Source organism: Paramisgurnus dabryanus, chromosome 6 (assembly GCF_030506205.2).
Source record: "Paramisgurnus dabryanus chromosome 6, PD_genome_1.1, whole genome shotgun sequence".
Taxonomy (NCBI): domain Eukaryota; kingdom Metazoa; phylum Chordata; class Actinopteri; order Cypriniformes; family Cobitidae; genus Paramisgurnus; species Paramisgurnus dabryanus.
The window spans coordinates 6,091,653-6,113,951 of NC_133342.1; the positions used below are offsets into that span (position 1 = coordinate 6,091,653).

General features: G+C 36.4%; 1 protein-coding gene across 2 annotated transcripts; it reads left to right on the forward strand.

Annotated features, from left to right (window-relative positions):
- Positions 1-354: 354 nt before the first annotated feature.
- acsl3b (acyl-CoA synthetase long chain family member 3b) lies at positions 355-22,168 on the forward strand. 2 transcript variants are annotated; one of them, XM_065261976.1, is made up of 17 exons: positions 355-526; positions 5,912-6,134; positions 6,230-6,380; positions 6,633-6,833; positions 7,171-7,348; positions 11,291-11,400; positions 11,530-11,668; positions 13,309-13,459; positions 13,807-13,930; positions 15,222-15,293; positions 15,388-15,527; positions 15,608-15,780; positions 15,872-15,946; positions 16,083-16,274; positions 16,833-16,947; positions 19,641-19,798; positions 19,921-22,168. In XM_065261976.1, the coding sequence occupies exons 3-17, from the start codon at positions 6,231-6,233 to the stop codon at positions 20,076-20,078; spliced, it is 2,136 nt and encodes a 711-aa protein (XP_065118048.1). In that variant the 5' UTR covers positions 355-526; positions 5,912-6,134; position 6,230; the 3' UTR covers positions 20,079-22,168. The 2 variants fall into 2 exon arrangements, with proteins under 2 accessions (XP_065118048.1, XP_065118049.1); XM_065261977.2 differs by lacking the exon at positions 355-526 and adding an exon at positions 2,808-2,956.
- The last annotated feature ends 131 nt before the right edge of the window (positions 22,169-22,299 follow it).

Consider the following 22,299-nt stretch of genomic DNA (forward strand, 5'->3'; position numbering starts at 1 on the left):
TCTTTGTCTTGTGATACAAGATGATACTTGACGTTACATTCTTTTCCATTACTTTTAATAAACAGGGAATCTGGAAAAATGTGAATCAGAGCTGCCGGCTGTTCGGGGGGCTACAGCGTTGCTCTAAGTTCACGTCAACAACATCTTTAATCACAATAGCCCCTGTTACACCTCACCACTGACGGACGGCCAAAATATTAAGAAATATCAATATTAATTTACAAATAAATCGATCAAATCAATAATGACCGCATGTAACCCCGACATGACGTCACGTTAGCCTCCAACACGCGCCACCCAGAGTCAACCAATGAGAGCGCAGAGCGCCCGGCCTCTGCCATGACAACGCTTCCATCACTTCCGGAATAAACGCGACGGCCGGCGCGAGCGAGCGAGCGCAGTAAACAGCTACGTAGAAATAAACACAACAATAATCACTTTTTGTTCATCGCGTCGAGCTATTTTGTTTCCTGCTAAACGTTTAAATAGGAGGAGGCGAGTGTGACTGAACTAGCAAAAGAATAAGGTGAGTGTTTTTTGTCTGTATGGGTCTGCATGTGCAGATGCGCGCGAAGAGGTTTCATTTACATAATAGGGACACGCATAGGGATAGATAAGCATCGTATACGTGTTTATTCTCATATATGATGCGGGTTTACACGGTCTGATAGCTTTCGGCTGTTTCAGGAATGTGGAATATGGGTGGCATCACATTCCAGACCTCCCTATCATCTCCCAGGCCTCTTCTGAAGGCATGCATGCATATACCATACAATATCTTACATAAACTATTCTCTTTACATATATATGATCTAACACATTTCTCACCCCATCAGCTGGGATTATTCTTTCATTGAAAACAGGTGTTATAGCAATAGCAGTGTGATTCATATGTTATGTGTGTATTAGCTCATAGATAAGTGTGCTCGTGGCATGGTTTGTCTTGTGATGAAGATGTTTAAATGGTGATCACGCACTGACATACGGTTAAGTTACAAGACTAGAACTAGAACTGAACATGCATATGTTACCATACCATGTCTGTGTATAGATAGTATATGGAATTTGTTGATCGGGTGACATTTAGACCAGTTAAAAGAACCCAAATGCATGGTGCATTAATTCCCATCTTAATCTTAATTTTATGTAATGGTGGGAAGGTATATGAAATCTATGTGACCCCGCCTGTGAAAACCCAGTTGGAGTAATTTTTTTTGGAGGGGGGGGGTTGATTTACTGTTTTCTATATAAAATCATCCTACATAAGGTTGCTTTTTTTGTGTGAAAAAATAACATTGATATCTTTAATATTAAGACCATGTCAAACATTGAAAACATATTTAAAATAATAGGCAAAATCAAACACCATGCATTTTATTTTAGAAATGAGCCAGGGTCATATATTGTCCGCCACCATTATCAGCTGTTTTATAAGCATACATCCAAAAGTGTAAATGTATAAAATTTAATAAATGCACAAGCAAGAAATGGTTAACCCAAAAATCCAAACCCACAAAAATACGTAAAAGACCCTATTTTAAAGGGGTGTAACAATACATTGGTTAAATTTCTAACAATATGATGCATCGATGCCACGCATAACATATCGATTTGAGGTACCTTTATTTTGACACTCTCCACGTCTTCATTCCTTGACGCACATTTTTGTTTATTTTCATCTGCTAGTGTCGACAAGTTAGCATTTTTGTACAACTACCTCAGTGATCATCACTATTGCACATTTTGGCACAAAATACAGGAAGACTTTGCCTGTTGCCATCGTAGGTGACATTTCATATTCAGTAATATTTTACATTTGTCAGGAGAGAAAAATGAGAAAGCGAAACTGAAACCTAGTGGCCAGAGTGTTTGAGTCAAAGCAAACACGTCCTGGAACTGATCCCAGGATTGATCCCGGAATGGGGACCAAATGAAATTGCAACAGAACCCATGTGTCGTCACAACTGTGCAACTCCTTGATCAGGGGTTTATCAATGAATGCAATGAAGCAGAGATCAGACAGCTTCTCGATACCCGCACTGAAAACGAAATTGTTTACCAGCTTAATGGAATGGTACGCGATGCCCTAGTTTATGATCGAATCAGGAAAATGCATGCATGTGGTTTATTTAGGTGGAAACATAAGGCGCTTCAGAAATATTCCACCAAGTATACGATTGCAATTTCGTTATGTCACATTCTGATGTCACGTGTCATCTGGGGATCTTTACAGGATGTGTGTGTGAATTTGCACAGATAACAAACCACTGCCAGTGTGAATGAACCAAAATCAAACAATCCTAGGACACAATATCCGTGTATTTTCCAGAATCTCAGTGTAAAAGGGCTTTAAAAAGCATTGAGTGCTCAACAGTTGTTGGTTGTGAGATTTTGTTTTTTATCTGGGCTGGGTTTCCCGTATAGCTCGGATTTTCTTTTCTATATAGCTGTGTGTCTGTTTGACTTGCGCCATCTTACTCCCAAGCACTCATGCTTGGGTTATAGACCAACCCAACAGGTCTGAACACACCTAAGAAGCTCTAGTGATGCACAATGGGTGTTGTTTGGGTTATGAATGATGTTGCTTAGTAATCCAAGTGGGTGTGTTTGAAAGACTTCTACTGACAGATATTCCTCTTCTTTTAGTTTTACAAGCACTTACAACGTAAGCCGGAAGACAAAGTTGGTGCATTTACCATCTGTTTGATCACAAGAGAAAAGGGGAACCATTCCCTAACTTAACCCCATGACCAGTTCCTCTCACCCACATTATTAAAACGGATTTATCGCCTACTTTTAGTATGCTTGAAGTAGTAATGCTCAAGTCTTTTGAATGTTTGTTAGTACTTTGCTTTGTGGATACTAGAATAATATGGATCGTTGCTTCCTGACCAAGTTAGAAGAGCCCACCTCCAAATCTCTGATACCTAGATATACCTTGGGTCTCTTCTATAATGTAAGTGTATGGGATTACTTCTTACTCTGGTAACAATATTTAATAGTACTTTTAAAAAGTATTCATATTATAGCATGCAAAACTAGAGGTTATGGGGATGTTGTAGTAGTGAAGTTCTGGTCTAAAGTTGTATATTCAAATTATTCAGGATCTATCAGTATTGTGATCTCGGTTGTGTTGTAGCAGATGAGTTTGAACAGGTTGCTGAGAGGAAATAATATTTAATACCTAAATTTGGACCTGAAGATATTTAGTGCACTAAATATCTAGTTTACTACAACTGTGATACCTCCATTGTATACCAGTTCAGCACATGTGCTTGTATTAGGCCCATAAAATGGCTGTAGATTAAAATAGTGAATGATGTAGTAAGGACTGGAATTACAAACAGGTGTGTAATAAGTGGGTTACTTATTATTTGTTTATGGCGTAGATGGTAATGGTTGTTTGAGTGCACCTGGTTATGTCTGTCCCACCATGTTTGAATTGTAAATATGAAACTAACACATTAACTTGAAAAGTATAAAAATGATGTTCCACAAGTTTCAACGTTTCCAGTTTAGGTAGGTTCATGTCGTTGCGTGTTTGGTCTCTTGTAAGTAGGTTTAAACTTCTCTATATAAATTACATCTGTCATGTATGGCTAATCTCTGCATACTGACATGGTTCACTTTTAAAGAATGGTTTAAATTGTTAAATGTTGTTAATGTGGTAATATATTAACATGCTTTTTCAACGTGATATATTTGCAGTTTCCATAAATGGCCTGGGTGCACTGGAAAAGCAGCTTAAAGTTATAAACATAGAGAAAGTGTCTTCATTATACACTTCTTTGCAGTCTGTGACATTCCACTGATAGGAAAGTTACATGTAAGTGCTACTGTCGCTAGTCGAACTTTATTTGTTATGTCAGGGTGTGCACCACTATATCACAGTGCTGGAGGCCATCTACTCTCTTAAATAATGTTTATCACAGCAAGGTTTTTTCTAAGAATCATTTTGAAAAGCCTTATTTCTCCCCTAAAGGTAAGTTTGAGCCCTAACATAACTGTAAATATAGTATTTCACAAGCTAACATTGTTTCTCATGATGCACCTAAAGAATGCATTTCTCTGATCAAGTCAGTTGTTTGTCGTAATGCAGGATCACACCTCAGTGAAGCCATAACATTTTACTTCTGTAAAGTCACTTCTGTAAAAAAATATTAAGTAAATAATAATAATATTATAATATAATAATATAAAGTTGTTAGCCACTTTGCTCTCCAGATATCAAGTTGGTCAAGCAATATCCATAATGACCTCTAACCTCTCTTGTAATGGCCTGAGAGGACATTTCCGCAGATATAGATGAAATTTGAGAACGTCTCTGTTCTGGTTTGTTTCTTTGACTTTCCTCTCGAGTTTTGACATAAGACACATGGACTGCGGAAGAAGTCTGTGGTTTGGGTTTTTCCCCAAAGAGACCATTGGAAAGAGACTGTTTCCATCTCGTTATTTCTTTTTGTATTCTAAAATTTTGGAAGACTGTTTTGTTCATTTATGGTTGCACAAAAAAGATTTTTGTCATTGAGAACAAATAATCGGACTATTGCGGTGTATGGTTCAGTATTGTTCTGTCATTACATTACATTTATGCATTTGACAGATCCAAAGTGTCTTACAGTGCATTCAGTCTATAATACAATTGTATTGTCACATTTGTTTTGTGTCCTCTGGGGATCGAACCCAAGACCTTCTACAAATTGAGCTACAGGAACATTGCTACATTTCGTATTTTTATTTATCGTCCTTTATTTAACCAGAAGTCGTCTTCTTGGCCAGGACCTTTCCCCGTTTACTTCATACAAACGGGACTTTTGCACATCGCGAAGTTGTGGATTCACCAGCCTGGCTAACGTTCGCAAACTCAGTTTGTAAATTGTCTATGAAAAAATATGTTGGATAATTTGTTAGCTGCCCAATGTTGGCGCAAGACATATTATTTATTGTATATGTATTGTTTTACATACCGGATTTGTACTGTAGTGCAGTCACTGCGGTGCCAGGCTGGGGGTCATAGCCAGAGGAAGAGGAGGCGGAGGACGGTCGGCGCAGCGCATCATCATGTTCGACGTTAACCCTCCTATGCACGAAACAATCTTGCAGCAAATGTTGCATTTTGCCGAGATTTCGTGTCTGTTTGGACCACCGACGCACGCTATCCATGTTCGACTCGCTAGATTATGCCAACACTTCTGGTAGACGCTTCTTCGTTGGTGTTCAGCTGTTTGTTTTTCCGGTCGGCGGACTGCGAATCGAAACTAGGAATCGAAAAATCATACTTTTGAAAGATTCCGGGAAAATCGCAAAGCTAGTCCCGGTTCCAATCGATACTCGATACCCAAGCCTAGTTGAGAAATGGAGTTAAGAACCAGTGTTATAGACGCTTTCATCGGACGCACATGTGGTGACGGGATACGTGTCTGGTCCGAACTTTACTTCTGGTTTCAGGGTTTTTTTTAATGGTCTGACTAGTTGCTTAACTGAACTTTCGAACAAATACCTCGTTGAAAATACCAAATGTTTTGGTTTCCTAGGTAATCCACGTGTTGTTTATTTTGCTTGTAATATAAATAGACTACGTTAAGAGTACTTTGTTGTTATTTATTCTTAGAGGAGTTTACCGGAAGTTACGTGTTGACCACGAAAGCCGCTTGTTTATGTTGTTACTGCTGAAACTGTCTATAAGATGGTGTGGTGACCTACTGTAGCTTCTCTATGCGTTTCAAAAGGGAGAGGTGAGCTGTGGACTGAGCCGTTGGTTGCAATTCGCAGTCTTACACTGGATGTAAAATCTACATACTGCACCTTTAACATAAATGTCAGGTTGAGTTCTGGGGTTAATTTGACTAGTGCGAGTTTAAATCAAATTTTGTCTCAAATTCTGTGTTTGTCTTTTTTTATTTTCTCACAGGATATCTTTTCCTGATTCCCAGGTGTCTGAGAAAGAAGCTGAACAGTACATAGAAATGGAACAGGAGGTTGCCCTATCACCTTGCAGGTTTGACTAAAAAAAGCAAAAAGACGCATTATCAACTTCTTATCAGCCTACTGGAAAGAAAAAGTGGCAAATAAGACTTTGTATAAGAGGCGAAACGCAATACGCACACTTTGAGAAGAGTAGAGACAAATACAAGGTGAGAAGATGAAACTGATGACAAAAAAGATGTGTGTACAAAGACACGCCTGAATTGATTAACTTCTGTTTCTCCTCTGATGTTGTTCCTCTCAGGATGAAGTTGAAGGAAGAAATGTCACCTCTCCTGCTGAAGGTCTTTCAATCTGTGGTCTGGGTTTATTCAGTCATCACTTTTATACCGTGGTACCTGTTCTCAGGGGACATCGGGAATCAGGCCCGAGCCAAACGGCTAAAAGCACGTTCAGTAAGTAAATCTGTGGGATTAACAAAACTCTGTAATACGAATAACTGGGTGTGACATGATCACAGTCATGAGATTAAAATCTCTTTCATTACTTATTGATTGCACTTAAGTGAATTGCTGAATGAATACTGAAATACTTTAAATGATGTGATGAATCAAGTGGGTTTATAGCTGTATTACCCGGCATGTTTAGATGAGCCACACTGTCCAGATTTGACCTATGACCTCATTCTGGTTTATCTGTGCTGTCAGGTAAGCGGGAAACCCGCAGGGCCGTACCGAGCGCTGAACAGCCAACATCGACTTGTGTCCAAGCTTCACATGGGCGTGGACACTTTAGATAAAGCGTTTGAATACGCCGTAGTCAACTTTCCCACAAGAGACTGTCTCGGCACTAGAGAGCTGCTGAGCGAAGAGGATGAAATTCAGCCTAATGGCAAAGTCTTCAAGAAGGTAAGATGCTTTATATTGCCACAAACACTTAGTGGCTTGTCTTCACACCACATGCAATTCTGAATTTCTTAAACTGGATATGTTTGTTCATGCATTGTGTAGGCAATGTGCAGTAAGGATGTTGACGTCCATGCAATGCAAAGAAAGTAAAACGACAGAAAACTCAAAGATTTGCTTTTGCTTGTGTGTGACTGAACTCCAGATACAATGGTTCAGTCTCTCTCTGTGAATATGTTTATCTACAGTCTATTATTGTCTAGAACTGTTTACATGATACTGGAGACAAGATGTCACGTGGTGCTGATAGTGTGCAACTCAAATCTTTTTCTCTCGCTAGGTGATTTTGGGAGATTATAACTGGCTGTCGTACGAGGACACTTTCTGTCTGGCACAGAGGTTAGGTAGCGGTCTGGCAGCGCTCGGTCAGAAACCCCTGTGTAACATCGCCATTTTCTGCGAGACGCGTGCAGAATGGATCATAACGGCGCAGGCCTGTTTCATGTACAACTTTCCATGTAAGCACACACAGACAGAGCCATATACTGTATGACGCCGAGTTGAGGAAAATAAAGAATATATATCTCTGCCTTGACATGTCTATAATAAATCCTTAATCACCTCATGCTGAAATCCAAACTGTTATTTGCCATTTAAACGCACACACACATAATCTCACTTATTAAATGACACTCTAAAATGCTTGATTCTGATTGGCCAGTCACAATATTCCAAGATATGTTATTTTAAGATAACATATGCCTGAAACAAATAAAACACGGTAACCCAAAAGCTGCAAATCATTTGACAGGAACAGTTTCATATTATAATATAATTATAACATATATGACATTATATTTATTATTTGTCTTATCTTAAAACCCGAAAGTAAACAGGTTTTCCTCACAAAAAAGCAGCTGTATCATGTATCAAAAGTATGTAGTTTCCTCTTTACCAGTGAAGTACATACTTTCATAGGTGTCATTTACACTGGGGACATGTCCCCACCACTTTTTGAAATTGCTGATTTTGTCCCCACCACTTTTTGAAAGAGTTTGGTTAAAATGTTCTGAAAAATCAAGCAATACATGTGCAACTTACACTGCAAAAAAATTATTTTCAAGAAAAAAAATCTTCAAAATATTTTGTAAAAATATGTAAAAATTCTTAAAGATGCTTTTTCTTGATGAGCAAAATTACGTAAGAAAAAAGTCTAGTTTTTGTGCATAAAACAAGCAAAAAATCTGCCAATGGAGTAAGCAAAAAAATCTTAAAACATTTTTCTAAAACACTATATTTAAGAAAAATTCAAGAAAAAATTTCTCACCCCATTGGCAGATATTTTTGCTTGTTTTAAGCATAATTTCACTTAAATTGTTTAGTTTTTGTCTAAGAACTAGACTTTTTTCTTACGTAACGTAACAGACAAAAAATCTAAGTAAGAGAGTCAGATTTTCAAAAAAAAAATGTTGTTATTTTTTCTTGTTTTCGGTAAAAATATATAAAAAAATTAAATTAAGATGCTTTTTCTTGATGAGCAAAAATCGAGTTTTAGACCAAAAATATCAAATTTAAGTGATTTTGTGCATAAAACTGCCAATGGGGTGAGCAAAAATCTTGAACATTTTTCTTAAACACTATATTTAAGAAAAAATTAAAGAAAAAAAATCTCACCCCATTGGCAGATATTTTTGCTTGTTTTAAGCATAATTTCACTTAAATTGTTTATTTGTTGTCTAATTACTAGACTTTTTTTCTTACGTAATTTTGCTCATCAAGAAAATACATCTTGAATTAAGAATTTGTATATATTTCTACTGAAAACGAGACAAAAAATCTTAGTAAGAAAGTCAATTTTTCAAGAAAAAAATTATTCGTATTTTTGTCTTGTTTTCGGTAAAAATATCAAAAAATTTTTTAATTAAGTTGCTTTTTCTTGATGAGCAAAAATCGAGTTTTAGACCAAAAATATCAAATTTAAGTAAATTTGTGCATAAAACAAGCAAAAAAATCTGCCAATGTGGTAAGCAAAAAAATCGTGAACATTTTTCTTAAAAACACTGTATTTAAGAAAAATTCAAGAAAAAATCTCTCACCCCATTGGCATATATTTTTGCTTCTTTTAAGCATAATTTCCCCTAAATTGTTTAGTTTTTGTCTAATAACTAGACTTATTTTCTTACGTAATTTTGCTCATCAAGAAAATACATCTTGATTTAAGAATTTTTATATATTTCTACTGAAAACAAACAAAAAATAAAAGTAAGAAAGTCAGATTTTTAAGAAAAATATTCTTAGTATTTTTGTCTTGTTTTCTGTAAAAATATCAAAAAATTCTTAAATTAAGATGCTTTTTCTTGATGAGCAAAAATCGAGTTTTTAGACCAGATTATAAAATTTAAGTGATTTTGTGCATAAAACAAGCAAAAAAATCTGCCGATGGGGTAAGCAAAAAAATCTTGAAAATTTTTCTTAAACACTGTATTTAAGAAAAATTCAAGAAAAAATGTCTCACCCCATTGGCATATATTTTTGCTTGTTTTAAGCATAATTTCACCTAAATTGTTTAGTTTTTGTCTAATAACTAGACTTATTTTCTTACGTAATTTTGCTCATCAAGAAAATACATCTTGATTTAAGAATTTGTATATATTTCTACTGAAAACAAGACAAAAAATCAAAGTAAGAAAGTCAGATTTTTAAGAAAAATATTCTTAGTATTTTTGTCTTGTTTTCTGTAAAAATATCAAAAAATTCTTAAATTAAGATGCTTTTTCTTGATGAGCAAAAATCGAGTTTTTAGACCAGAATTATAAAATTTAAGTGATTTTGTGCATAAAACAAGCAAAAAAATCTGCCAATGGGGTAAGCAAAAGAATCTTGAAAATTTTTCTTAAACACTATATTTTAAGAAAAATTCAAGAAAAAATGTCTCACCCCATTGGCAGATATTTTTACTTGTTTTATTTCACTTAAATTGTTTAGTTTTTGTCTAATAACTAGACTTATTTTCTTACGTAATTTTGCTCATCAAGAAAATACATCTTGATTTAAGAATATTTATTTATTTCTAATGAAAAATAAGACAAAAAATCTAAGTAAGAGAGTCAGATTTTCAAAAAAATTTTTTTGGTATTTTTGTCTTGTTTTCGGTAAAAATATAAAAAAAAAAATTAAATTAAGATGCTTTTTCTTGATGAGCAAAAGTCGAGTTTTAGACCAAAAATATCAAATTTAAGTGATTTTGTGCATAAAACTGCCAATGGGGTGAGCAAAAATGTTGAACATTTTTCTTAAACACTATATTTAAGAAAAAATTAAAGAAAAAAAATCTCACCCCATTGGCAGATATTTTTGCTTGTTTTAAGCATAATTTCACTTGAATTGTTTATTTGTTGTCTAATTACTAGACTTTTTTTTCTTACGTAATTTTGCTCATCAAAAATATCAAATTTAAGTAATTTTGTGCATAAAACAAGCAAAAAAATCTGCCAATGGGGTAAGCAAAAAAATCTTGAAAATGTTTCTTAAACACTGTATTTAAGAAAAATTCAAGAAAAAATGTCTCACCCCATTGGCATATATTTTTGCTTGTTTTAAGCATAATTTCCCCTAAATTGTTTAGTTTTTGTCTAATAACTAGACTTATTTTCTTACGTAATTTTGCTCATCAAGAAAATACATCTTGATTTAAGAATTTTTATATATTTCTACTGAAAACAAACAAAAAATCAAAGTAAGAAAGTCAGATTTTTAAGAAAAATATTCTTAGTATTTTTGTCTTGTTTTCTGTAAAAATATCAAAAAATTCTTAAATTAAGATGCTTTTTCTTGATGAGCAAAAATCGAGTTTTTAGACCAGAATTATAAAATTTAAGTGATTTTGTGCATAAAACAAGCAGGAAAATCTGTAAGGGGTAAGCATTTTTTTCTTGAATTTTTCCTGAATTTAGTGTTTAAGAAAAGTTTTCAAGATTTTTTGCTTACCCCATTGGCAGATTTTTTTGCTTGTTTTATGCACAAAATCATTTACATTTGGTATTTTTGGTCTAAAAACTAGACTTATTTTCTTAGGTCATTTTGCTCATCAAGAAAAAGCATCTTAATTTAAGAATTTTTAGATATTTTTACTGAAAACAAGACAAAAACATTTTTTCTTGAAAATAATTTTTTGCTGTGAACGACTGGTTTTGTGGTCCAGGGTCACATATGTTGTGTTGTGTGCCTATAGTGTGTTTTCTTTTACATACAGTGTAATGAATTTCATTGTAATCATTGACTTTATTTAAATCATATAATCATATTTTTTCCGTCCTGCTGTAATGTTTTTTTCATCTGATCTTTTGTCCCCACCACTTTTTAACACAAACTGACGCCCCTGAGTGGGAGTACGTATAAGAGGGAGTGTCTTGTTTATTGTTTCTGTGAATGACAGGTAAAGTTGTGATTGATTGTTTCAGTGGTGACCTTGTATTCAACACTGGGTGGTGCAGCGATAGCTCATGGTCTGAATGAGACTGAAGTCACTCACATCATAACAAGCAAAGATCTGCTGCAGAGCCGCCTCAAGGTGAGAACATCGTACATGCATACAAACTTGAGTTTAAATAATGCATGTCTACATTTGAAACCATGAGATTGCAAGAGCCAATCGACTCCGAGCTAATGACTAAAATGTGTTTTTCTCTTTCACTTTTAGGCGATTTTGTTGGACATTCCCAGACTGATGCACATAATATTGGTTGATGAGAAACCCAGCAGCTGGCTTGATCTGCCCCGAGGTATCATGGTCCACAACATAGCAGCTGTGCAGGAACTGGGGGCCAAACCTCAGAACAGTAAGAGACCAAACTTCAATATTACTCACTAACAGATAGGAAATTTCAGACTACTCAAAGTCTCACACTATTTTTGCGTTTTGCATGTATATTTTTCACAAGTGGTATATGCAAACTGTGAGCCTAGAGGGTGCCCACATGAACTATTACATTTGCCTACATTTGCAGCATAATTGATGGATCACCGCATCAGATACTGTATCCCACAATGCAAAGCACTCATTTTGCATATTACATATTTTATTTTAAGTGCATTAGTGCATCTGTCTGTATATACTTATTTTAACATATTGTGGCCAAAAGACTAAACATACTTAAGACAGAAGCAGTGGAAATGGATTTTGTTGGAAAAAACACACATCTGATATTTGTGTCAGATGAGAAGCTCTGGATGACATCAGATCAGTGTTAAGAGCCCACAATAGCTACGTTTACATGCAACCTAATCATTTGTTTGTAGTCATATTGTTGGATTGAAAAGCCTTCATGTAAACACCTCAATGAATACTTTTGCGGTCGATTGGTGCAAATTTTGTAAGTATGCATGTAACCGCATGAACCATTGTATTTTTTCAGTCGGATGCAAAAATATCTTGTGCATATGCGCAGAAAAATTGTGCTTATGTTTTCTTATATTTACCTCTTATTTACGTATCACGTGATTCTCGTCACAGAAATAACAAGGCAATGGCAACAGGCATTATTAAAGGGCCCCTCCACTTTTTTGGAAATATGCTCATTTTCCAGCTCCTCTAGAGTTAATCATTTGATTTTTACCGTTTTGGAATCCATTCAGCTGATCTCCGGGTCTGGCGGTACCACTTTTAGCATAGCTTAGCATAATCGTCGGCCGATATATCGTGCATCCCTAGTTTTGAATGTCCATTGGGTGGTTTTTAGTGATGCACCGATGTATCGGCCGCCGATATTTATCGGCCGATTTTTGATGAATTTGAAACCATCGGCATATCGGCAATAGCACGAGAAAGGCCGATACCAATTGTTTATAAATTAACTGCATAAAGAAATCTGTAAAAAATGAGTTAATGTTGTTAATAAAATAAATGCTGAATTGCAAAAACCACCTTTGAAGGTTGTCATGCTGTATTATTATATTTGTTTTAGCTTAATTTGTGCCTCTCTTATTATGTTGGTCAGTTGAATGTTACTTAGATCCAATCCATGTTCAGTAAAAATAATTTGATGCAGAAATAAACTAGTTAATAGACCAACTGTGTAGTATTGTATACAAGTGTTTAATATCGGTATCGGCCAGAAGTTGTCTGTTTTAATCGGTATCTGTATTGGCCCAAAAAAATCCTATCGGTGCATCCCTAGTGGTTTTGATAAGCAAATCTGGCAACCCTGGCTGTGCGCAGACGTTTGTTTCAGATTATATAGAATGCACATGTAAACAATTATTTAAATCATATTGCAATGTTTAGGATACATGTAAATTGTACTGTCATAACCTGCTATCAGATTAAATTCAGACGGATTGACAAAATGTTGTGCTTGTAAACATAACTACTGTCAGATAAGAGCAGCTGTTCAGGATCTCATCATTATTAGAGCTGGACCATTAAGATCTGTCTGTGTCTATAACCTCTGAAACAATTTGTGTTTTTTTTCTCTGGCAGTCGCGATCTGCCGCAGGCAGCCAGTGCCATCTGATATCGCAGTCATCATGTACACCAGCGGCTCTACAGGCATTCCTAAAGGAGTCATGATCTCCCATAGCAACATCATCGCGGCCATCACAGGCATGGCCGAACGCATCCCGAACCTGGAGTATGTCTCTCTCTAAACCCTTTTTCCTGTCAACTTTTCTTGCTTAAAAAGTGTATCATAGATTGATTGTGAATGCTGTTAAACAATTAAACAACATATTGATAGGATTGCCTCAAACCAGTGTAAGAATCTGTATTAATTTAATTGCGGTAGCTACCTTAACAATCATGAGTGTAATCACGTTTAGCGACTCGTAGGGTTTGGCCTCGTAAGGTTTTTTATGTAAATAGTAATGTACATAATTTTTTTCTGTAAGAAACATTTTTGAGGCTTTGATTTCATGCTCGCTGTGCTGGGTGTTTTCAAACCCATTTTATTAGTTAATGCGTTTTATTTCATTCGGGCAGTGAGAACGACACCTATATTGGCTACCTGCCCCTCGCTCATGTCCTGGAGCTCAGCGCCGAGCTGGTATGCGTGACTCACGGCTGTCGCATCGGATATTCATCACCTCAGACGCTTGCTGACCAGGTACAAACAAACATTCAGGTCATATGGTGCTTTTCCACCGAGTGTTACAACTAGGTTCTGCTTTACTTTGGCTTGGTTTGCTTTTCTACTGCATTTTAGTATCACTTCAAAATGGGTTGGATTATACATGTTTTTTTATAATTGCACCGCCTCTACTGCCATGACATCATCATAAATGAAAAATAAAAAGTTTTTGAAATTAAACATACAAATGGGCTATGAAATGATTGAAATATTTCCTTAAAGGAATATTCCATTTTCTTAAAAGAAAAATCCAGATAATTTACTCACCACCATGTCATCCAAAATGTTGATGTTTTTCTTTGTTCAGTCCAGAAGAAATTATGTTTTTTGAGGAAAACATTGCAGGATTTTTCTCATTTTAATGGACTTTAATAGAGCCCAACACTTAATACTTAACTCAACACTTAACAGTTTTTTTCAACGGAGTTTCAAAGGACTATAAATGATCCCAAACGAGGCATAAGGGTCTTATCTAGCAAAACGATTGTCATTTTTGACAAGAAAAATAAAAAATATACACTTAAAAGCACAACTTCTCGTCTAAATCCGGTCCAGTGCGACCTAACGTAAATGCGTAGTGACGTAGGGAGGTCACGTGTTACATATATAAAACGCACATTTGCGGACCATTGTAAACAATAAACTGACACAAAGACATTAATTAGTATCAGTTGACATACAACAACGTAGAAACGGTCCTCGTTCTCAACACTTGTAAACACTGGGGCGGAGTTTCGCGTTCGTCCTCTGTGACCTCTTGACGTCATGACGTATTGCTTGGGGTCACTTTCGCGCATATATTTGTTATTTTTATTGTCAAAAATGACAATCGTTTTGCTAGATAAGACCCTTATGCCTCGTTTGGGATCATTTAGAGTCCTTTAAAACACCGTTGAAAAAAACTGTTAAGTATTAAATGTTGGGCTCTATTAAAGTCCATTAAAATGAGAAAAATCCTGCAATGTTTCCTCAAAAAACATAATTTCTTCTCGACTGAACAAAGAAAGACATCAACATTTTGGATGATATGGTGGTGAGTAAATTATCTGGATTTTTCTTTTAAGAAAATGGACTAATCCTTTAAGATTCCAGGGTGTACTTCAAGTAAATTATTTAGGTCAAGGGGGTTCAGCTAACCAAAAAGTTGGTTTAAGTCATGGGAACGAAATCAATGCACAATTTTTTGTCACTGTCAAAACAGTAATGAACATTCACATCCCCAAAGTGTTTATATTGGTATATTATTTCTCTTTTTTTCCCCCAACAGTCATCTAAAATTAAAAAGGGCAGTAAAGGAGACACCAGCGTCCTGAAACCAACGCTTATGGCAGCTGTGCCTGTAAGAAAGTTCACGTGTACACATGTACATACACTAACAGCTGATGTGTTTGATATGACTGTGAAGCATCTCTTTCTCTTTTGTCGATCTTTAGGAGATTATGGATCGTATCTATAAGAACGTCATGACTAAAGTTGAGGGGATGAGCAAAGTGCAGAAAACGCTTTTCGTTCTGGCGTACAACTACAAGATGGAGCAGATCTCTAAAGGATACAGCACGCCGCTGTGTGACAGGTAAATCACTTTTACAGCAACTTTTTTACTATTTTCCCATCTCGTTTCTGACGTCCGATCTCTCGTTTATGTGCGTGTAGGTTGGTGTTTAACAAGGTTCGCTCATTGCTGGGCGGTAAAACGCGTGTGCTGCTGTCTGGAGGAGCTCCTTTGTCCGCGGCTACTCAACGGTTCATGAACATCTGCTTCTGTTGTCCGGTGGGTCAGGGCTACGGACTCACCGAGACCTGCGGAGCCGGGACCATCAGCGAATGTAAGCATCAGGACTGAACTTTATGTTCCTGTAACTTATCTGGTAAAGTGTGGCGTAAGCAATCATTGTGGTGATTTTTTGTGTTTTGCAGTCGCTGACTTCAGCACTGGACGGGTCGGAGCTCCTCTGGTGTGTTCGGAGATCACTCTTAAAAACTGGGAGGAAGGTGAGATCTTTTTTTTGGAAAACCTGTCTGCATATGTTGGCATTTACGTTTTGTACGTATGCTTGTGAAGATTCTGAAAAATTTGATTTGATATTATGCTCACAGTTGAGTTGAGTCTGTTTCTTTCCGGCTGTAGGTGGATATTACAACACAGACAAACCAAATCCACGAGGAGAGATTCTGATTGGTGGGCCAAACGTCACCATGGGTTACTATAAGAACGAGCAGAAGAACCGGGAAGATTTTTGTGTGGATGAGAACGGCCAACGTTGGTTCTGCACCGGAGACATCGGAGAGTTTCATACTGACGGCTGCCTTAAGATTATTGGTACAGACAGATGATAATGTACTGGTTTTACACATACTGTATTATTTAAAAGTTTACGGTCACTTGACTGAATTTTCTTTTATAAGATATATGGTCTGAATGTTCTTGTTGAAAGGGACAACATACTTTTTGTAGTTAAATTTTTGATATTTTCTAGTTTTGATAAATGTACTATTATTCTGAAATGTAAAAAAAAAAAAAGAATAATTAAGTGACCCTAAAGTTTTGGTATTGACTTTCTTATATTTTATTTTTAAAAGCATTTGATTTGAATGACATTGTGTCATGCATATAAATGACGTGATTTTTATGTTTATATTTGTTATTTGTCTTGTTATTTTTTGTATGAATTTGATAACGTTGTGGAAAGCATGCTGGTCAACAGCCGTTGTTTCTATTTGTGCTGTTTTATATACAGCATATTTATTGTTTGAGTACAAATGGTTTATACAAACTCTGTCAGAACAGAAAATCATTCAAGATTCAATAGCAAAGTTTAAGTCTCTCGATTTCATTTCTTACGTTTTCTCTAATGTGTGTGTGTTTATGTGTGTGTAGATCGTAAGAAGGATCTAGTGAAGTTACAGGCTGGTGAATATGTGTCACTTGGGAAAGTGGAGGCCGTCATGAAAAACTGTTCACTCGTTGACAACATCTGCGCTTACGCCAACAGGTGAGATATACCACACAGACACACTTAAAAAACACAACTTGTATTTCTGTGTCGATTGTACGGAATTGCCTGCGAGCTAATACTATGCAGACCTCAAGCGCTGTGATTGGTTTGCTAGAAACCAAGGGGCAACCTTCCGGTCTCTCTTGTAAATCCAGTATGGAAGTGACTGCCGTTAGAGACCATATGAAATTGTCCAACTTAACTGCAGAAAATGTATAGCTAATAGCTAATTTTGCCTTCATGGCAACTTTGAAGAGGGTGAATTTTTTTGTAACTCATCCGTTTGAATTATATTAACTCTTTCACCGCCAGCGTTTTTAAAAAAAGTTGCCAGCCAGCGCCAGCGTCTTTCATGATTTTCACCAAAGTGTAATGCCTTCCAGAAAATGTTCTTCTTTAAATATATAAACATACAATATACCAAATGAAAGAACAGACCCTCTGCTTTCAAACAAAAAACCGTTTCATCCTACCTTCAGTGGTTCTTTTGTAATCAGCTTTTGAATATGGGTAGGTTTCTGCAAAAACACCACATTTTGAGCAAAAAGCAGAGATAATTCCATTTTTGTGACGGATTTTTCATAGAGATCCCATTCAGAGCGATCTTTAAAACAGACACGGACATGCAGCAGCTTCCGGTTTTAAAAAGTTGCGGAAGGGAGCCACCTGGTGGATAATAGCGGTATTGCGGAAAGACGGAAAATCTTGTCATTGGCGGGGAAGCGTTTTCTCTTAATTGACGAGATATCTCGTCAATGGCGGTGAAAGGGTTAAACCTTAAAGTTTTGCATAATTAAGGGCGTGGCCACTTGAGTGACAGGTGGATTGCTGCTCCGGTCGATCTAGGTGGGCGTGGTTTAAGCAGCCAGGCACCTCAGCTCCACTCATGGTCCACCTCTTTTTTCACTTTTTTGGTTATCCGGGAATGACGCCCTGCCAAGAATGCAATGGCCAGCTCCGCCCACTTTGTGGTTCAAAAATGCTCTTCAAAAACCTTCGGGTGATGTCACAGACACTACGTCCATGTTTCTTACCAGGGTTTCCACAGGGTTTTAAAAAGTCTTAAATTTGCTGTTCTAGGTCTTATGTAATGGTATCTCTAATGCTAATTTAAATGTTCCCACAGCGGTTTGAATGTTTTGTCTTTTTGGATCATTTCGTTCGCTCATCCACTCATATGCGTTTAACCACCATGATAGTTACCTTTGCGTTACTTTGGTAATAAAATTACTGCCACCAGCTAAGAGATGACAAATGTTCCTTTATTTTTTAATACGTTTTTTTTTTAATATTTACTCCGTAAATATCTTAATTTTTATTTGATATATAAGAAAGAATGTATTGGTGTTGTCTCTCACTCGCCGTGCATGAAAGCCCACTGCTCGTGTATCCTGTGCATTATATATGCCAATGTCTCCTAATTTAATTGTGTCTATTTTTGCCATTAAAATATATTACTGCCATTGTTTTGTCTCTAAGAAACTCCCTAAATGTCCTAATATAAATCAGACCTAGTCCTGGATTAATCTAAAGCCTGTTTGGGAAACCAGCCCTATATATTTTAATGTTGTTTCATAAACCATTTGTTTATTTGGTTTAGATACTTTATTTGAACCAATTATTTTTGTCTCCATTATAATTGTCATTTTAAAAGCGTTTACACACTTAGGTCTTTTTTCCAATAAATATCAGGTTACTTGATCAGCATAAATTACCAAAATAATTGATAGTGAAAACCCTAGATTGGTTAAAACATTTTACAATTTAGTGATTTCGGATTAATAAAATATATTTCATAATTAAGGATTTCTTAAAAGTCTCAAGTTTCGTAATATTAGCAAAAGTAATAATATTGTCTCATTTTATTTTCGTGAACCCAATCTCGTGTCTTGTTTTTATCTTGTATGAAGTGTGTCTTGTCACAAACAAATCTTGTTTTTTGTTGTGAAGACAAAAGGTCTTAAAAAACACATGGATGCATGTTGACTATAAAATTGCACCATATTGTCTTGATCCTGGCCCAGGGGCGGGATGAATGATGCCTAAAAATCGCCCAAGTCCGGGTGCTAAAGATGAGCCGACAATGCCGTTAGTGGGCCATACTGTTTTGGCTCCCTGGGTCTTGTGGGTTACACCAATAACATGCCTGTCAACAATAGGGCTGGGCAAAAAATCGATTTTTCGATTAATAGTTTTTTTAAACGTGGTCGATTAAAAATCGATTCTCAAAGAGCTGAATCGATTTTTTTCATATTTATTTCCGCAAACATTGAACGGAGGAATGGAAGCATTTTAGACGTGTTGTGGCTTTTAATTTCTTTTTATTAATTACCCACTTGTAAACTGCTGTTCACTGTTCTTTTTTATTTATATAGTATGTGTATTAAATCTATATTCATTGAGTTGAATCGAGAATCGAGTATAAAAACCTACCTGAGAACCGGAATCGAAAATTTAATCAAGAATCGGAATCGAATCGATTTGATAGCTTGTGAATCGAATCGATCTGGAACATCTGAATCGATACCCAGCCCTAGTCAACAATGTCTACTAGCTGTACAACAATGCAGAACTATAAATGAAAACAGATGTGTAGCCTAAGGCATAGGTATGACTCCGAAGTATTAATCTGTGAGAATTATAAGCGTTCAAGTGTTGATGCAAAAATGTTTCTCTATCTCTCTCCAAAGTGACCAATCCTATGTGATCGGGTTTGTGGTGCCCAATCAGAAGCAGTTAACCGCCCTCGCCCAGCAGAGAGGCATCAGAGGATCATGGGAAGAGATCTGTAACCATCCAGAGATGGAGAAAGAAGTTCTGCGTATCATCACCGACGCGGCTTTAACAGGTCCGAAATGTACAATTTTAGTCTTTGTGGTTTGTGTGGGTGGAGTGCCGAAAATGTCACAACTAAAAATACATTTTGAAATGTTTTGTTTACGTTACATACTAACAATAGTGTCTTAACAGGTAAGCTGGAACGCTTCGAGATCCCAAAGAAAATTTGCCTGAGCGCCGAACCCTGGACGCCCGAAACCGGCCTGGTTACCGAGGCCTTCAAACTCAAACGCAAGGAACTGAAATCACACTATCAGGACGATATCGAGAGGATGTACGGCGGCAAGTGAATAAAACCAGGGTCAGCCGACGAAGTAATAGAGGGTTGAAACGCTCCATACCTATATATGTCTATATATACAGAAAACATCCACAATCCTCTTGCTTCCTGCTCCCTGTGATACTCCACGATCAAAACAGGGACACTTGAATATGGTTTGAGTCCAGATTCCAGACCAAAACAAACAGAGGGAACAGGTGACACCTGCTGGCGCAGGTACAAAATAACAGAAAGTTTACTACTCGACTGTTGTGATCGTTTATCGTTGTTATGAAGATGAACCACAAGAGGGACTCTCCTCCCCGAGGACATTCGGAATCCACATACTGCTTTTTTCTGATTGGCTTGACATGCCAAAATTTTTAGCGCATTTTGCGGTCCATGCAGGGAAACATTTTACACATCGCTGATATGTTTTGTTTTTTTATTAGTTCAGACTTTTTTAGTAAGGTTTATATGTTTGGATTGTGAGCATCAAATGCTTCATAATGCATCTGTTATAATGTTACTTTTCCTTAAATTGAACTTTATTTGTGTTTTTTTTTACTTTGAACTTCCGCTTCTTTTGTTTACCTGTAGCCAAATGCTGTTACAGTCGGCCTCTGCACAAGTTAATAAGAGTTCATCTGCGTATTAAGGACCTCACAAAGAGTCGTGAGATTTGGTAATAGGAGGAGATTTAATCCGGATCATTTAATGCAATGATAAACTGTTCAAATGTAGCATATAGAGCTGTTATAACTATCCGGTTAACCCTTCACAAGCATTAACAAAAATGCACACATCATTCAGATATCATCAGTAGTGTCCACCTCAGGACGCGGACTGTTTGTTTGTGCATTTACTGACTTTTTGGATTAAAGCTTTTTGTCGCTCGCATCATTTCACGCATCGGATATTTCTTTGAACTCCATTTGTATGAATTTGTAAAGCCTATAAACTTTTTCTTTTTTTAATTGTCGTGATCTTTTGTTGTCAACCATCGTGTTGCATGCAAGTTTTTGCAGGGGAACAATGACGTGTTAGATCAGTGTTAGGGAGAGATTGCAGTAGTTTGGCCTTTTACTTTTCTTATATAGGTCAGTTCATTGGATGATTAAGCATTATGTTGTGATATTGTTATTGTGGGAACAGATTTGTGACATTGAAAAGGAAAAGGTAGAATTTGAATGTGCAATATAAATGTGAGGTGTATGAAATGAAAGGCACAGTTCAGCTCTGTTGTAAGCATGAATGTTTCCGATTCCCTTTGCTGTAACGGAGACGCTGTGCCGATATCTCATCCTACAAACGTGGTTATGAATTTGACGACGTATGCATGATTCAGATGTAAACCAAACAAGTAAGCTTAGACTACAAACAACACAAGCTTTTTCTTAATCTGTACAATTATTCATTATTAATACTTATACAGCACTTCACGTTTTTGGATACACTTTTTTTTTAGGTCAACCTGTTGGTTATAGCAACACTCCATTTGAATCGCTGCCATGTAAAGCTCTTTGTTGTTGTTTTTTATATTGTGGGCAAGTGGTGTTTCATAATGAGATAAGTCTGCCTTTCTTAAGCTCAGTGGAGGATGTCGATTGCCTTTTTTACACATTGGAAATGTAAAGTAGGAGTTTATATTTGTGATCATTTATTTTTGTGACTCTAAATCCTGTAATGTCATCGGTTCTTGACCAATGAGACAGTTAGTCCAGCTTATTTCTTCACACAATCATAATCTGATTGGTGCATTGGCCTGTCTGTCATTGCCTGGAGTATCACGGGGTTCAGTATATTAAAAGTGCTTCTCCATTAAAGTGTGTTTAACCGCATACACCTGTGATGCTCTTGTGGCTACGCAAAACTTCAGGGTTGTGATAGAGAAACGAAATAAATATGCTCTGCTTTTTGTAAATATGACTTTTGTGTCAGTCCGTTGCATTTAGCAGATGTACTGAATATGTTTCATCGTTCGTTATTGAGCAGGTTTGGGATCTTTCCTCTGTGCGGGTGACTTTTCTGTATTATGACAGAAGGGTCATAGTGAGTGACTCCTTTATTTATTTGTCCTTGAAAATATGTCATACAGAATAAAAGTTTTGTGACTCCTGAGTGCAATGTCATTGTTTTTATATTAAGATTATTTGTACTCTTTGACTCAATCATGGAAATGAACATGAATGTAAGTTTTTAAATGATAAGCTTGACGATATTTCTGAGAGATTTTGATGATGTGCGAGAAC

Excerpts from the sequence above, each read along its gene's own strand:
- acsl3b (XM_065261976.1), top strand. The coding sequence starts at position 6,231 with ATGAAGTTGAAGGAAGAAATGTCACCTCTCCTGCTGAAGGTCTTTCAA. Across the intron at positions 7,349-11,290 it reads TTTCATGTACAACTTTCCAT|TGGTGACCTTGTATTCAACA; the intron begins GTAAGCACACAC and ends TGATTGTTTCAG. Across the intron at positions 15,781-15,871 it reads AGCCGGGACCATCAGCGAAT|TCGCTGACTTCAGCACTGGA; the intron begins GTAAGCATCAGG and ends TGTGTTTTGCAG.